General features: G+C 50.3%; 1 protein-coding gene across 2 annotated transcripts in view; it reads left to right on the top strand.

Annotated features, from left to right (window-relative positions):
• The window catches only part of LOC134958390 (uncharacterized), a 308,066-nt gene that overhangs the window by 250,457 nt on the left and 39,718 nt on the right, over positions 1 to 17,891 (top strand). For both annotated transcript variants that reach the window (XM_063940954.1, XM_063940953.1), the window contains exon 23: positions 15,116 to 15,145. In XM_063940954.1, the coding sequence (XP_063797024.1) occupies positions 15,116 to 15,145 (30 nt within the window). The remainder of the gene's footprint in view (positions 1 to 15,115; positions 15,146 to 17,891) is intronic.

Genomic DNA, 17,891 nt, shown 5'->3' with positions numbered 1-17,891 from the left:
TATCTTTCAGTAATATCGCCCAGTGTGTAGGGTTCTTAAGTCAGTTGTGTTATAGGAACCAACAGTCAAATTCTTACTCTGTGGTTAGATGTCACTTAGATAGTGGATAACTCCAATCACAATGTCCAAGAGTAGCAGACTACAGTACTCCTTAAACTTCACACGTCAGATGCATACGCACGCCACTCAAGCACACTTATCTTAGTAAATAAAGACACAACAACCGTAATTGGCGTGAAAGAGGTCAGCTTTTATTTTGACTAAGAGGGAGGCCTATTAATACTAAAACTAAAATGCAGACTTCCCTCTCTAACTAAGGTGGCGGGGAGAAGAACGGTTAAGCATGATAAAGAACTTAATAAGAGTAATCCAAAATGATATGACTAAATAGAGCAATAAACATGTGTGTGTGAGGGGGCCTTCTGCCCCAGATGTTCCGGGATTGGCCTCCTGCCTCCATCCCGAGCAATAAAAACATATGTGTAAGGGGGCCTTCTGCCCCCAGATGTTCTGGGATCGGCCTCCTGCCTCCATCCCAGACATCGGAAATCCAAAAATCCAAGGCCAGGGGTCGACCTTCTGCCACTACCCCTGCCCACCAACAGTTGTAGGGACGGAGGTAAGCTCCGCCCCTACGGGGTAAAAAATAGGGCCACCGGCCCCGATATCCACACATGTTCATGATCTATCATATGGACCCACCAGGTACGGTGGTGCCCATCCATTAATAATAAGACTATAAAATTCCCTAAAAGTTCACCCGAACTTACTACCGATAAACTCCTTAAGTTAAACTAAAATAACCGTTCAGAAACCGGCCAACTGCCAGGTTACCAACCTGCCACCGCCACCTGAACCGAAAACTCAACTCAACTAAACAAAGCAGAATACGAAGAAAAACTCACAAAAACCCAAACTAAAGAAAACAGAAAACGAAACTAAAAAGACCTCAAAACCCGGAGCACCAGAGAAATTGCCACCTCCGGCCGACAAGCCATATAAAGCGCGGATCCAGCTGCCTGCCTGCAAAAGAAGGGTGTTACTGAGGTTAATAAACAAATTATATGGATAAAATGGGTAACCAAACCTGCATCCCTAACCGGAAGGGGGGGGGGGGGGGGGTCGCCCAATTTGACTTGAGGCAAAAACAAAACTTCGTCAGCCGGCAAAAGCCGAAATTAAAACCAACGATAAAACAAAAATTCCTCAAGGCCCCCGCAATCACAAAGTGCAACTGCGACGAGCGGCTAGTCCTCAAAGGGGGCGCACTGGTAGGAAAAGGCCTGATATAGCGTCTGACTGCACCAGACCTCCACCTCCCCAGTGCCAGGACGTCGACTTCGGACCAACCTGCCGCAGCGACTGCCAAAGCAGTGCCGATGCGGAAAGAGTGAGTCCCATAGTCGGCCGGAGATAGACCCAGGTATAAAATACAACGCCCCAAAACCAACCGGAATTGATACCTAGTCAACGGGGAACCATCACAATGGACGAGCCACCCGGGAGGCGTTGGAGGCCGTACGGACGAATAAGACCGGACCGCGAGAACTGGACAAATGCCCCACCCACGAGCCCGACCCACTCGAACCCACAGCCCCCCGCCGACTACGTCAGTCTTGGAGCGCTGAATCCCACACCACAAACCGTCGGGGCGTACGACGACGTGGGCCGCCAGCATGGGCGAGACAGAAGTCTGAGAGACGGACACCAGCTCACCCACCCTGAACCCACCGTGGAAGGCCATCGTAAAGGCCGCCATGAAGAGGCGAACCTCGTATCCCCGCATCGTATACCCGTATGAATCCTACACCGCAAACCGCGGAAAGGAAGGCCTATTAAATCCAAACTTGGATGAAAAACTCGACGGTTGAAATATTTATCACACATAGCAGAAAGCATACAGCACGTTAAAATAAAGTCTCACAAAATTATAAGGGAAATAATATCCGAAATGTTGGAGGGTCTTCTGCCCGATGTTCCGGGATTGGCCTTCTGCCACCATCCCTGAGGGACGCTCGCCCAGATGTTCGGGGATCGGCCTGCTGCCACCATCCCTGACATCCCGAATCCAATGCAACCATGGGCCATCTGCCTCATGAGGGGTCTTACCACTATGGCCCCTCCCCAGAATGTAGCGACTCCACCGCTCCCAAGCGGCCAGACAAGCCGCGAAGTTGCAGGAGCCAAAGACCTGTGGGCTAAATCCTCCAATCCGCACACTGAAGCAGGACAGAAGTCCCTTTGGATTAGAGCTGCAGGAGCTAACTGCCTAAACCACTGCCAGCCGACGCGAGAAAGGGTATCATCAATGTTGTTGCACTCGGCCGGGACATGCTCGGCTCGCAACATAATGTTGTTCACCCAGTATAGCAAGACTATCTGCGCAAAGACCTGCAGTACCGGCAAGGAAGTGGACTCCTGCCTAAAGATGGCAAAACCACGCCCAAGTTGTCGCACCAGAAAACCACCTGTTTGTTACCCAGGGCATAGCGCCAGAGCTCCAATGGGCCCAGTGTGGAAAAAATACCCAGCAACAACAAGTGTGTCGTGAAGCGCTCGCTAATCGCAAGCACCAGAGGCATCTGTAAAAAGCTCCAGGGAGGTGCGAGGCACAACCGCCTCCCACCCAACACAGATGCCGCTGCCACAAACCAGAAATTCCTCCCTTGTACGTAAGTTCCGCCGCATTATGAGGGACAATCTGAGAAAGTGATGCGGGCGTCGAATTCCAACTGTCACCCCCTCTAATAGAGCAAGCAAAAGCCTGCATGAACGTAAGCTTGCCCGCAGCAAGTGCATAAAGGATATCATCGTGGAGACTTAACACCGTATCCACTGGGAGCCTACAGAGGCCGGCGACCGAAAGACCGAAACCAAGTGCATAAAGGATATCATTGTGAAGACGGAACACCGTATCCACTGGGAGCCTACAGAGGCCGGCGACCGAATCCAAGTGCATAAAGGATATCATTGTGAAGATGCCACTACCCGGAACACCGTATCCACTGGGAGCCTACAGAGGCGGGCGACCGAATACATCTGAATTCCGAGATAAACTATGGATGCAGAGGGCCTATAAAGCCGCTCAGGCGCCACCGGAACCCCTAAGTGTGCGAAGCGGGCGAGTGCCCTCCGCAAGAAGCTAGTGCAGCGATCTTAGTCCTGTGGCACGATTAAAAGGAAATCATCCCAGCCGTGCGAGAATCGCCGTTCGGCCGTCGTATGGAATAGACATCGCCCAATATAAGAAAACCATAAACCGAAAGGCCGAAGGGTGCACGGGGAGAAAACGAAATGCTGACTGGATGTACAAGTTACACATCACGGCCCCCGTTCCAAAGGACCTAATGGTGGCTATGGCCGAAACAAAGGACAGGTAACTGACTCTACACTGATAATCAGAGATAGTATCATTTATGGTGGGTCCTAAATTTGCCCACGGTCTTCTTGGGCATTATCACGATGGGGGACAAGACCAAATCCGGTAAGGGGATGGGGGTTCTAAAAAGGGGGGGGGGGGCTATCATCCCGCCCAAGGACACCGCAGCCGGAACCGTCTGCCGGAGCACGTCCGGAAACTCCCGAGCCGAACGCAGGTACGTACCAGCCCCAGGCCCCACTAGCCCAGATATCGGCAAGGAGAAGCCGGAGGCGAAACCCGAGTGCAAAATTGGGCGTCCTCCCGCTGCGGGTACCGTTGCAGCCAAGGTATGAGCGCCAGGAGCCGAATTAGTGCGTGGCCCATGGTCAGTGCCGGGTGCCGCAAGGACGCGACTCTGTCGGGCGTGCAGGCCAGAATTGCCCCCTGTCCCAGGACTGTGCAGTCCTTGATACAATGTGCTCCGCCACCTCTGATGCAGGAGTGACGAAAAACGACACGGACCCTCCCCCAAGTCACATTGGCATTATTGAAAGCGAAGCCTTCACCATGCCCCGTGCGCAATGGATCCCTTCAAAAAGCGGTAGAACGAGAGCCAAGCCGCTTTGGCCATCTTCTCGCCGTACCGCCCTCCCCGGTTCCCACGGAGCCCTGTGTCAGCTCAGAGCACATTTCGACATCCTTATTATAGAAAGTGCAGATCTCCCGGCTATGCTATTTGCGACGAAAGTCCTAAACATAACGTAGCCAAGCCAAACATTTGTACTAATGGCACAGCGCGTGTATGAGGAACTGATAGCGCACTAGGTTCATGCGCTCTTCCGGGCGCGTCGCTAAAGAACACTCCGGGAAGAGTCACATAACCCAATGCGGGTAGGATCGCAAAGCGTCTTTGCTGCCCGGCCCGTTTTCTTAGCCGAAACCAAAGCGTTAGGACCATCGCTAGCAAGGGCGAAGATATTGACGTAGTGGCCCTTACGGATCCTATCCCGGATTCGGGGGCTCAGACCACGGTGCAATTCCGTGTTAGCGCAGTGAAGAGTGTCCGATTCAACCGCCACTTACGAGGCGGAAGAGGTTGAATACCGGCGCTCACGCCATTGGACCCTGTGCAAACCACCGTCGGAGGAGGACACACCCTCCGAGGATGTGTAGCCAAGGGAAGAGTCGTGCTGGAAACCCTACGCGTCCTCCAAACCTCGGTAGGGAAGCGGGACTGGGTGCACGACCCCAATCCCCCTCGGGACCAGCCAATGTCTGATGAAGAACTCACCTGCATGAGAAGCTACTCCATCCATCCCTGTTCCTGTAGGACAACTAGCTCAGTCACCGACCGACTCATTCCAGTCCCTACATGCACAGCTGGGGAGACAAAATAGACATTGTTCCCGTGCACCCCCACCGGTTCATCAGCGGCCGCAAGCGGGGCCCGCCGTTCCGCAAGAGGACAGGAGCGGCGCAAGAGTCTGCGCAATGCTATCAGCCAAAGAAGCGGTGGTCTGCCCCTGTCCCCCGGGTACGGAGGATAACAAAGCAGCCACCGCCAACACGACTGCGGCACAAATGGCGGACAAGACGGCAGCGTCCACCAAGGGTGCAGCCGCCGTCGCTGGTGCTCTAAGCTCAGAAGCGCCACGCGAGTCCCGCGCCCCATGGGAGGTTCGAAAACCACCCGTCGGGAGAAAGGAAACCGAATATCCCTCGCTGTCGGGTATCACAGCATATCCGACTTGCTGAAATAAACTCTGCCTGACCTGCCTGCATCGCAACCTCCGCCAATCCCGAGCATTGGTCTCAGCACCATATACCTGTGTGCTGTCACTACTAGCAAAAACTCAGAGCACTGTCCGACTGAGGGCCGTCCACAGCAGCGTCCGAATTATCAGTCCGGACGAGGTGGGGGACAGACAACTCGTTACCCGCCTGCGCACGCCGTCCCTGCCGAGGGCGATTGACCAGTGGCTGGGCCCCCAGCCTGGCATTACTATGCGACGCACGTGTGCGCCCAGAAAGGGGTGGAGCCACGGGTCCAACTACGGCAGGAGAGGCCTGGTGGCCCGTTCCGATGCGGGCGGACGCGGAGCGTCCCAGCGCGACGGCCCTTGCAAGGTCAGCTGTCATAACGGGCCCCCGAAGAAACGCCAGAGCGGGCGCGTCGCACCGCCGCGAGAGCATGCCATCCGGCACAGATATGGGACATTATGATCCCCACCAGGGCCAGCGTGAGGAGGACTCATATGGGCTCCCCTGGCGTAGGACCATAGATAAGCTGCCCGCGCGCACTGCCCGGACCCATCGCGTCTGGCAGCTGTGCGACCCCCGGCCCGCCTAGTGGGTAGGGGGATGAGGGCCAGAGGACCATGGAGGCTACCCCACATGAAAGGGTCTGCATTGGGAGCAGAATGCGCGCGCCGCACGGACCGCACCGCGGCCGGCAGCCGCGCGACCTCCCGGCCGCCTGTCAGTGGAGCAGGGGATGAGGGCCTTAGGTCTATGTAGGCTGCCCCCACTGCAGCACGCGCTCGCTGCACGGACCCCCCATGTCCAGCAGCCGCACGAATCTCCTTCCTTCCCATTGCATTTAACTTACTGATGGAGGCCGCCCCCGGCGGAAGAGAGACACTGTGCGGCAGGGCGGGTGCGCCGTCCCGTCCGTGCAGGACTAGCGCGCGCGCCAGCCGCACTGACCGGCGGGTGCCGGGACGGCACAAACCCGTTCCCTGCAGGCCGCCTCAGCCGCCTACGGACCCCCCGCACTCCGCCAACCGCCGCAGCTAGCGGCGGGGACGGAGATAGAGAACGCGGGAGTGAGTGAGTATGGACGGGTGGACAAGCCCGTCCGCGCTCGCCCGGCGTCTCCCGCACCACAGCTGCAGTGGGCCTGCCCTGGCTCGGCCGGACCGCCTAGGAGTCCAGAAGCCGATCAGGGAAGCCCGCGCTGCGTACGGGTCCGGCGGCCTAACTGCGGCTCAAAGAGAAGTATAAAGGGGAGATATGGAAGTAAGAAGGGAAGAACAGGGGTATGAAGAGAAATACAGAGAGTGTAAAGCTGAGGAGAGCAGGGAGAAAGAGGATAGGGTAATAGAAGCCCTGTGCAATAAAAATTGAGAAACATATACTTACAGTCACGGAAAAACAGGAAAGAGACAGGCTGTCCTCAGTCTGAAGACTATATGTATGTCAGACCAGCCTCTATACAGAATCCAGCCAATCACAATCCAGGCAGTTTCCCTTACGTTCCTCCCACAAAAAACTGTAACCCCTTCCTTGCCAGAGTGATGCATTAAGAGGCGTGTCGCATGCCTAGCCGGTGAGTTTATGTTGTCTCGGCCACATTCATGACCTACGCAATCTTTCTTAATGTTTCAGAAAACGAGATTTATGGTAAGAACTTACCTTTGTTAAATCTCTTTCTGCGAGGTACACTGTGCTCCACACGGAATGACATTGGGGTGTAGAGTAGGAGCTTGATCCAAGGCACCAACAGGCTCAAAGCTTTGACTGTTCCCAGAATGGCTAGCGCCGCCTCCTCTATAGCCCCGCCTCCATGCACAGGAGCTCAGTTTTTGTTAACCAGTCCAATGCAGAAATAGGCAAAAGAGACGACAACTGTTAGTAGCCACAAACACCACACACTCACGACAGGAGAGGGTTTCAGCGGCTAATGCCATACCAACCCAAAGAAGCTAAGTGCATCAGGGTGTGCGCCCTGTGGAGCCCAGTGTACCTCGCAGAAAGAGATTAACAAAAATAAGTTCTTACCATAAATCTCGTTTTCTGCTGCGGGGTACACTGGGCTCCACAGTGAATGACATTGGGGATGTCCAAAAGCAGTTCCTTATGGGAGGGGATGCACTGTATCGGGCACAAGAACCCGGCGTCCAAAGGAAGCATCCTGGGAAGCGGCGGTATCGAAGGCATAGAACCTTATGAACGTGTTCACAGAGGACCACGTAGCCGCCTTGCATAATTGTTCAAGGGTCGCACCACGTTGGGCCGCCCAAGAAGGTCCAACAGACAGAGTAGAATGGGCCTTAATGTGATCAGGAGCAGAGAGTCCAGCCTTCACATAAGCATGTGCAATCTCCATTCTAATCCATCTGGCCAGAGTTTGCTTGTAAGCAGGCCAGCCCCGTTTGTGAAACCCAAACACAGCAAAAAGAAAATCAAACTTCCTAATAGGAGCAGTTCTCTTCACATAGATATGGATAGCCCGTACCACATCCAAAGACCGCTCTTTGGGAGACAGATCAGGAGAAACAAGTGCCGGAACTACAATCTCCTGATTAAGGTGGAACGAAGAAACCACCTTAGGTAGATAGCCGGGACGAGTCCTAAGAACTGCCCGGTCACGGTGAAATATCAGATATGGGGAACTACAGGACAAGGATCCCAAATCCGACACTCTTCTAGCCGAAGCAATAGCCAGCAGAAACACCACCTTAAGGGAAATCCACTTAAGGTCAGCTGAACCAAGAGGTTCAAACGAACACTCTTGTAACACCTCCAAAACCACCGACAAGTCCCAAGGGGCCACAGGCAGGACATAAGGAGGTTGAATCTGCAACACACCCTGAGTGAATGTATGCACATCAGGTAAGGTTGCAATCTTCCTCTGAAACCAAACCGACAAGGCAGAAATATGAACCTTGATGGAGGCCAGACGAAGGCCCAAGTCCAGGTCTTGTTGTAGAAAGGCCAAAAGTTTGGCCGTACTAAACTTGTTAGTGTCATGATTGTTAGATGCGCACCAAGCAAAGTAAGAATTCCAGACCCTATGATAAATCCGGGCAGAAGTCGGTTTCCGGGCCTTCAACATGGTTTGAATGACCGCCTCAGAAAATCCTTTGGCCCTCAAGACGGAAGCTTCAAGAGCCACGCCGTCAAAGCCAATCGGGCTAAATCCTGATATACACAGGGGCCCTAAACGAGGAGATCTGGGCGCTGCGGAAGTAGAAGGGGACGCTCTATCGAGAGACCCTGAAGGTCTGAGAACCAGTGCCGTCTGGGCCATGCTGGAGCAATCAGAAGTAGCATTCCTCCTTCTTGTTTGAACTGCCTTATTACTCTGGGCAGGAGTGACACCGGAGGGAACACGCATGGCAGCCGAAAGTTCCATGGAATTGCCAGTGCGTCCAAGAACGCTGCTTGATGATCCCTTGTCCTTGCTCCGAAGACCGGAACTTTGTGATTGTGCCGAGATGCCATCAGGTCCACATCTGGAAGGCCCCACTTGTCCACGAGGAGTTGAAAAACTTCTGGATGGAGGCTCCACTCTCCAGCGTGTATGTCCTGACGACTGAGAAAGTCCGCTTCCCAGTTTAGGACCTCCGGAATGAACACTGCCGATATGGCTGGTAGATGGCATTCCGCCCACAGAAGAATCCTTGATTCTTCCCTCATTGGCATGCGGCTTCGAGTGCCACCTTGATGATTTATGTACGCCCCCGTGGTGGCGTCCGACTGTACTTGAACAGGTCTGTTCTGTATTAGATGCTGGGCCAAGTTCAATGAGTTGAACACCGCCCGCAATTCCAGAATATTTATCGGGAGAAGAGACTCCTCCTTGGTCCACCGACTCTGAAGGGAGTGTTGCTCCAACACCGCACCCCAACCCCTAAGACTGGTGTCCGTCGTCAGAAGGACCCAGTTGGAGATCCGGAAGGGACGACCCCTGCTTAATCGTTGGTCCTGAAGCCACCAGCTAAGGGACAGGCGGACCTCTTGAGATAATGAGATCATATGAGACCTGATCCAGTGAGGCAGGCTGTCCCACTTGGCAAGAATCAGCCTCTGGAGAGGACGGGAATGGAATTGAGCGTACTCCACCATGTCGAAAGCCGACACCATGAGACCTAGCACTTGCATTGCCGAATGTATCGACACTTGCGGATGAGATAGGAAGCATCGAATCCTGTCCTGAAGCTTCAGGACTTTCTCCTAAGACAAGAACAACCACTGGTTGTGACTGTCCAACAACGCTCCCAGGTGCACCATGCTCTGAGCAGGGACCAGGGAGGATTTTTTCCAGTTGATGAGCCACCCGTGGGCCTGCAGGAACCGGATAGTCAATCTAGATGATGTAGGAGAACCTCTGGGGGATTTGCCAGGATCAACAAGTAGTCCAAGTACGGTAGGATCCTGACTCCTTGACGGTGGAGTACAGCCGTCATTACTGCCATAACCTTGGTGAAGACTCGCGGAGCTGTGGTCAAACCAAAAGGTAACGCCCGAAACTGGTAATGGAGGTTGCCAACCGCAAACCTCAGGTACTGCTGATGCGACACTACAATGGGAATATGCAGGTAAGCATCCTGTATGTCTAGTGAGACCATATAGTCCCCCGGCTCCAAGGCTAGAACAATAGAGCAAAACTTGTTCAGGGACTTGAGATTGAGAATGGGCCAGTAAGACCCATTTGGTTCCGGGACGGGGAACAGCGGTGAATAGTACCCCTTGCCTCTCTGAGCCAGAGGCACCTGTACTACCACTCCTGTGTCCAGGAGGGACTGTACCACCGAATGAAGAGTCTTTGCCTTCACCTGATCCGAAGGGATGTCTGTCAGGCAAAATCGATGAGGGGGATGATTCTTGAAGGATACGGTGTATCCTTGAGTGACGACTTCCCATGCCCAGGCATCGGAAGTGGTCTTCAACCATTACTGGGTAAACCCTAGAATTCGGCCCGCCACCCTGGGATCCCCCAGAGAGAGGCCCGCCCCGTCATGCGGCAGGCTTGTCAGTCTTGGTAGCAGGCTGACGGGCAGCCCAGGCCCGTTTGGGTTTGGGCTTATTGGGGTTGGAAGTGCGAACCTGCTATGGTTATTCCTGACCTTTTGCTTTCCCTGAAGTATGAAAGGAGCGAAAGGAAGTACTTTTAGCCTTCGGCACCGAAGGAGCAGTACTAGGAAGACGTGCTGTTTTAGCAGACGCTAAGTCAGCCACTATCTTGTCAAGGTTTTCTCCGAAAAGAATGTCTCCTTTGAAGGGGAGTACCTCCAGGGTTTTCTTAAGAGTCCATGTCCACAGACCAGGACCTTAACCAAAGAATTCGGCGAGCCAAAATGGACGTAGTAGAAGCCTTGGCCGCCAGAATACCGGCATCAGAAGCCGCCTCTTTAATGTAATGAGACGCTGTAACAATATATGATAGGCACTGTCTAGCATGATCAGAAGCATTGGAAGGCAACTCCGCCTCCAGCTCCTGAGCCCACGATTCCACAGTTTCTGCAGCCCATGTAGCTGTAATAGTGGGCCTATGCACCGCACTGTTTAGGGTGTAGATTGTCTTCAAACAGCCCTCCCACACGCTTGTCCGTCGGCTCTCTCAAGGACGTGACAGTATTTACAGGCAGAGCAGAGGATACTACCAGCAGCGCCACTTGCGAATCCACTGGCGGGGGTGTTTCCCAATTTTTACTAAGCTCCGCAGCAAGGGGGTAGTGAGCCAGCATCTTCTTGTGAGGCGTAAACTTCTTTCCTGGATTTTTCCAGGACTCCTGACGTATGTCAACTAAATGGTCAGAGTGAGGTAAAACTTGTTTAACCACCTTCTGACGTTTAAAACTGTCTGGTTTCTTAGGGGCAGTGACAGGCTCCTGTTCATCATCAACCTGAAGAATGAGCCTGATAGCCTCTAACAAGTCAGGAACATCCACCTGCGAAGCAACCGCCCCATCAGAAGCATCAGGATCAGAATCTGTGGGGTCCGTATAAGCGTCATCCTCATCAGACGAGGTGTCTTGGATATGGGTGGATTTTGAGGAAGTAATGGCCCGCTTAGAGGACCCCTTGGTCTTAGGCAGGCGAGGGTTAGACTTTTGAGTAGTCAGTGATTGGTTCAATTGCTGTAACTGATTGGACAGTTGATCTGCCCATGGCGGGTTAACCGCGGGGACCATAAGCAGTTGTACCGGCACAGGAGGTCCCATAGGGGGCGTTAGTCTAGTTACCAGCGTATTCAATAGCATGGAGAAGGTAGCCCAAGGTGGGTCATTTTGCACCCCTGTTGCTACAGTCCCACTGGGGGGTAAAGAACCCCCAGAACCTGAACCCTCAGCTGCTATGTTATCCTCAAATTCGTCTGCAGCATCAACACCACGCAGTGTGGGATCAGCCCCAGCTCCGTTGCCCTTTGTAGCTGACATAATCAAAAGCTCATTGCAAGGCAACACAGTACAATATCAGCAGCAAAACACCTGACAAGAACCCCCTGTGCAGTGTTTCAGCACAAACAGGGGATTCAAGAGGTATATCATGACTAAAACTCAGAGAAAAATACACACTGAGTATATCCTGTGAACTGCCTATATTATGGTAAACCTGACACACTTAGCCCCCTCAGGTTATAGAATATAGGTATAGCAATCTGAGTGAGAGACATGAAATGGAGGTCACACAGCAGCTATATGCACACACACACAGAGTCACAGTTTGTACAATGCAGAAATTGACATGCAATAAAACTGCACTGGACTAGCAATACAGAGTAGTACTATGTATAGCTATACACTGAATTAGATATAACAATGCACAGTAAAGACTGGCTGTATATCACAGGGTACTTGTACTAAATAACCCTGACTAAATGCACTTTTTCTTAACTAACACTGTGAGCAGACATGTAGAATACTTAAGTGTCCTGTAAAATGCACAGCGCTGACAGGCAGGCGGTTTTACAGAGGAGGATATGCCCAAACAGTCCCAGGAACAATGCTGCTCTGTGTAATGGCGACCAAACACTGACAGGGAGTGAGGAGGAGAGAGAGATGCAGCTCCAGGGTGGGAACATTTACTCTAAATGGCGCCCTGGGGCTGGGGGAGGGGCTACAGGTCAAAGCCTTATCCCCCTGCTGGACTTCACCACTGGGTACTGGGGGCTTAAGAAAACGGTTTTGTGAGAGAAAACCGACCTGTGCCCATGCCCTGGTGGTCTAGTGATTTACAGCGGGTCTCGTTGTGGGGACCCCTTACCTCCTCCCTGTAGTGCGGCCACGCGATCCGGGAGAACAGAGGTCGTGTGTGTGACTAACATCAGAAGAAAACCGGGGCCTCCGCTGTAGATACCCGGCAACCAGGGCGCGGGAGTGTACAGCGCCGCTGGGGGAGGTGATGGAGCTGCAGCAGGAGATGTCTGATTGACATCTAACACTGACAGTGCCTCTGCTGCAGCCCTTGAAGTCTTCAATTTTCTTTAAAAGCTTCTTTTAGGGCTGCTGGAACAGCCCCCCCTGTTAAGTGCCTGCTTACTGCATGGCAACAACTACAAAACTGAGCTCCTGTGCACGGAGGCGGGGCTATAGAGGAGGCGGCGCTAGGCATTCTGGGAACAGTCAAAACTTTGAGCCTGTTGGGGCCTCGGATCAAGATCCTACTCTACATACACCCCAATGTCATTGCCTGTGGAGCCCAGTGTACCCCACAGCAGAAAAGGATCATCTGCCCTAATTGGATCCTTTTCTGAAACATTAGGAAAATCTGCTACTCTTGGACATTGTGATTGGAGTTATTCACTATCTACATAATGTCTAACCACAGAGTAAGAAGTTGACTGTTGTTTCCTATAAACACAAGTGACTTATGTTTTGGCATTTTTATAACCCTTGATAAACCAAATAGCGCCATCCGGTGGCCATTATATTCTTTGTATACACACTGTGGCACTTAGATACAGTCAGACACTAATGTATATCTTGTAGTATACACACTGTGGCACCTAGGTACAGTGAAGTAATGTATATATTGTATTATACACACTGTGGCACCTAGGTACAGTGAAGTAATGTATATATTGTAGTATGCACACTGTGGCACTTGTGTACAATTAGAAATTAATATATATTATTATTATTATTATTATCCTTTATTTATATGGCGCCACAAGGGTTCCGCAGCGCCCAATTACAGAGTACATAAATAATCAAACAGGAAAACAGCAACTTACAGTTGATGACAGTATAGGACAAGTACAGGGTAAATAAACATAGTTACATCAGCAGATGACACTGGAATAAGTATCAGGTGGCAGAAGACTGCTGGATGTGGTACAGTTGAAGATTATTAAAGTAAGACAAAGGATGAGCACATGAGGGAAGAAGGCCCTGCTCGTGAGAGCTTAAAATCTAAAGGGGAGGGGTAGACAGACAGGGGTGACACAGATGGGGTACATAGAGAATGTGGAACAGAGGGTTAGGATGAGATTTGGCTGGGTTTGGTGAAGAAGTGGGTCTTGAGAGCCCGTTTGAAGTTTTGTAGAGAGGTGGAAAGTCTGAGGGGGAGAGGTAGGGAATTCCAGAGAAGTGGTGCAGCACGTGAAAAATCTTGGAGGTAGGAGTGGGATATCTTGTAGTAAGTATACACATTCTGGCACTTAGGTACAGTTAAACAATAATTTATATCTTGCAGTATACACACTGTGGTACTTAAGTACAGTTAGACAATAATGTATATCTTGTAGTATACACTGTGGCACCTAGGTACAGTGAAGTAATAATGTATATCTTGTAGCATACACACTGTGGCACTTGGGTACAGTCAGACAATAATGTATATCTTGCAGTATACACACTGTGGCACTTAGGTACAGTCAGATAATAATGTATGAAAAAAAAATTACATTTTGTTTCCCCCAGCACCCTGAATAATAGCAGTAACCAGATATAAATCCCATACAATATCTTAGAATTCAGAGATCTTGGTTACTTATATCTGCGCAAATGTATGTATAAGCCCCCAAGCCACGTCAAGGCCTCTCTGTATATATTGGGGGTTCCTAGCGCTATATCTAGTTGCAGGGCGGGGCACCCCAAAAATCAGCATAAGTCAGACAGCCCAAGGCAGCATACCAGTGAAGATACTATAATGTTAATAGATTAGTGTTAAGAAGCCGAAGCTATAGAGAAAGTGATACAAAAATGAGATGGAATTAAAATAAGAAATAGTGCTAAAGAAATTAGTATGTGATAAGTGTTAATGTACATACATGCCACACTAAAGCCATCCAGCTCCGCCAATTCAGGGGCACCACATCCCGCACCGCCACAACCCCAATCTGGGTCTATGTTTAACCAGCAAGGAGCCACATGATAATGGCTCCTGGCTACAATATATCTAAGCTAAGAGCCACCTCCCTTGGAGCAACCCCATAATGCTCCATATGGCATGTCAGGACCTGAACCATCTCCTAATGCAGACCTCTCTGCCTCTCACAACAAGATAATAATGTAGTATATACACTGTGACACTTAGGTACATCTTGATAATACCATATATCTTGTAGTATACACACTGGGGTGCTGAGGTGGTCTCCTGACATACAGTACTTCTGAAAATTACATTTTATACAGATTCTCCTAGTGCATGTTTTCCATTTTACTTTTACATTTTAAAGCCTAATTCTGAATATTATCAAGGTACATTTCATGTGGTGATAATTTCATACGCAGACCGTGGCCGATATGCAATTAGCTGAAGTTAATTAAGCAGCAAAATTGGCGCAATCGGGGCGATCATATTAGTCCTGGGTGCGTGTACTTAATGTGGGTTTGGTCCGCCTGCCTCAGGCATGCAAAGTCAAATCCCTGATAAGTCATCTCAGAACTTATACTTGTTTCCATGCGATACAGGGTAAGTTACTGCATGGTAAAAATAGGCCATAATTGGATAACCCATTGCGGTAAATACCCATTATATGATAATGTTCACATTCCTCACGTATTTTTTTATATTTGTTTTCAGAAAAGCCTAAGGGTGTCATACAAGGAGAAGGTAAGGAGCGACTCGTTTTAGCATCAAATATCCATTAATTCTGGAATAGAGTAGCGTGTATAATGCATGTATGTATGTTTAAAACGCACAATATAAGGGTACGCAGCACCATATACAGCATATATGACAACCTGAGTAAAAGCCAAATATAATGTAACTCTTAGATCAGTGGCAGATCACAGGACGCCCACTGGCAATATGTCACACAGAATGGGCATGAGTTTAGTGTCCTTGCCAGACCTTGCTTTCATCTGTCTATCCTGTGATGCGTTTCTACTGACAGTGGCCGTGAAAGCTGGAACACAGGTGCGATGCATATATGGGCAACTTCTCCATCTGTCCTCTTTAGAAGATTGAAACATTTCCTCTATAAACCCTAATTGGATGGCGATATATGTCTGAATTTATTCTGTAGTGCTCAGCTATTGAAATGGCGCCTTCTGATCCCTAAAAGGAACTACACATGGGGGGTAATTCCAAGTTGATTGCAGCAGGAATTTTGTTAGCAGTTGGGCAAAACCATGTGCACTGCAGGGGAGGCAGATATAACATTTGCAGAGAGAGTTAGATTTGGGTGTGGTGTGTTCAATCTGCAATCTAATTTGCAGTGTAAAAATAAAGCAGCCAGTATTTACCCTGCACAGAAATAAAATAACCGACCCAAATCTAACTCTTTCTGCACATGTTATATCTGCCTCCCCTGCAGTGCACATGGGGGGTAATTCCAAGTTGATCGCAGCAGCAAGTTTGTTAGCAATTGGGCAAAACCATGTGCACTGCAGGTGTGGCAGATATAACATCTGCAGAGAGAGTTAGATTTGGGTGGGTTATATTGTTTCTGTACAGGGTAAATACTGGCTGCTTGATTGTTACACTGCAAGTTAGATTTCAGTTTGAATACACCCCACCCAAATCTAACTCTCTCTGCAAATGTTATATCTGCCCCCCCTGCAGTGAACATGGTTTTGCCCATTTGCTAACATATTTGCTGCTGCGATCAACTCAGAATTACCCCATGGTTTTGCCGAACTGCTAACAAAATTCCTGCTGCGATCAACTTGGAATTACCCCCATGGTTCTACAGATGTAGCCACCTTTATCTTGACTGTTTCTCCGCCGAGACGGGCGTTTAGTCACGCTAAGGCGATAGCTGAGTTTAATCACAGGTAGGCGCGTTGAGGCGATCTAGATACTCATCATGCATTACACATCTCCACCACTGTGTGGCTAATGCTCCACTAATCCAGTACTTTCGATCGTACAGTATAGCAGCGGATTGATCTACAGCTCTGGCAATACTGTAGGCGTAACGGGAGGCGGTGGAAAAAGTATGGAGTACTGTACAGTATGTGTATGGAGACGCAACTACAGTAATTGTGTAAAAGGAAGAATGTACAGGACAATGTATAAACACCGTGCTTTTAAAATACATGAGCGTCTGAGTTCGCTAATGCATAATGGGAATGGAGGGCTGGCAGGAGGCGGAGGAAAATACCGTGCTTTACAAATGCGAGCGTCCGAGTCCTCTAAGGCATAAACCAACACCAATGGGGTGGGGGCCGGGCGCTGTTTGCAGTACTTTCACACATGAAATTGGAAATCTCTCATGAGGCGTCGTGGGCTAGGGGTGAAGGCTCCCACCTCCGTCGCTGGTCCAGGGTTCGAGACCTGATGTGCTTTCTTTTTTTTTTTTTTTTTGTAATAATACACTGTATTATTTTATTTACATTGTAAGACAGTCAATGGAAGGATGCACACAGGTTTCACATAAATCAAAGTACATCTGCAGGAGCGATTCTTTACGCTAAATGCACCTAAACAGCGGGAATGAAATGAGTGTATTCTGACGCTACCAACTGAGCAAAACAGTACTGTAGATCTTCAGCGTTTATGTATTGCACTGGACCTGAATCTCCTCCCTGTGCAGGCTCCCAGGGGGGAAGGGCGATGGGGGTAGGGGGGAGACGATGGAAAATACTGTGCCTTTGAAATGCAGTTACATGAGCGTCCGAGTCCACTACGGCATACTGTAAACCAACACCAATGGGAAGGAAGTGCCAACCTTATTTTTAATGTGTTCCCGTGACATTCACTTTAATATTATTTTTTTTCTCTCTAATACAGTACATCCAATGGAAGGATGCACACAGGTTTCACATAAATCAAAGTACATCTGCAGGAGCGATTCTTTACGCTAAATGCAACCTAAGTGAGCAAAACAGTACTACAGTGGGCATTTGTGTATTGCACATGACCTGCATTCCCTCCCTGTCTACTGCATGATCTGTGCAGGCTCCCATGGGGGAAGGGCAACAGGCTGGCAGGAGGCGGAGGAAAATACCGTGCTTTACAAATGCGAGCGTCCGAGTCCTCTAAGGCATAGAACCTTTACAGTAGAAACTCTCCTGCAGCTTGGGGGACAAAAAGCATAGGGGTTCCACCTATTTTTTTAACCAGCACCGGGCTCCACTAGCTGGACAGATAATGCACAGCCGGGGGACACTTTTATACCGGTCCCTGCGGCCATGGAATTAAATACCCAACTAGTCACACCTGACCGGGGTACCCTGGAGGAGTGGGAACCCCTTAAATCAAGGGGACCCCACCTCCAGCCACTCGATTATCCCTATCACCCCTGTGTATTGTAGCTAGGGGATTGTGACGCTCCTTCAGCATTGCCCCATAGCCTGCAAAATCTGTGCTGTTATTTGCTCCATAGCTGAGTGCTTCCTAGGAGCTACAGTAC

The sequence above is a fragment of the Pseudophryne corroboree genome, chromosome 9 (assembly GCF_028390025.1).
Source record: "Pseudophryne corroboree isolate aPseCor3 chromosome 9, aPseCor3.hap2, whole genome shotgun sequence".
NCBI classification, from domain to species: Eukaryota; Metazoa; Chordata; class Amphibia; order Anura; family Myobatrachidae; genus Pseudophryne; species Pseudophryne corroboree.
The sequence above is the reverse complement of the archived record's forward strand: the minus strand, read 5'-3'. Positions and strand labels throughout refer to the sequence as shown.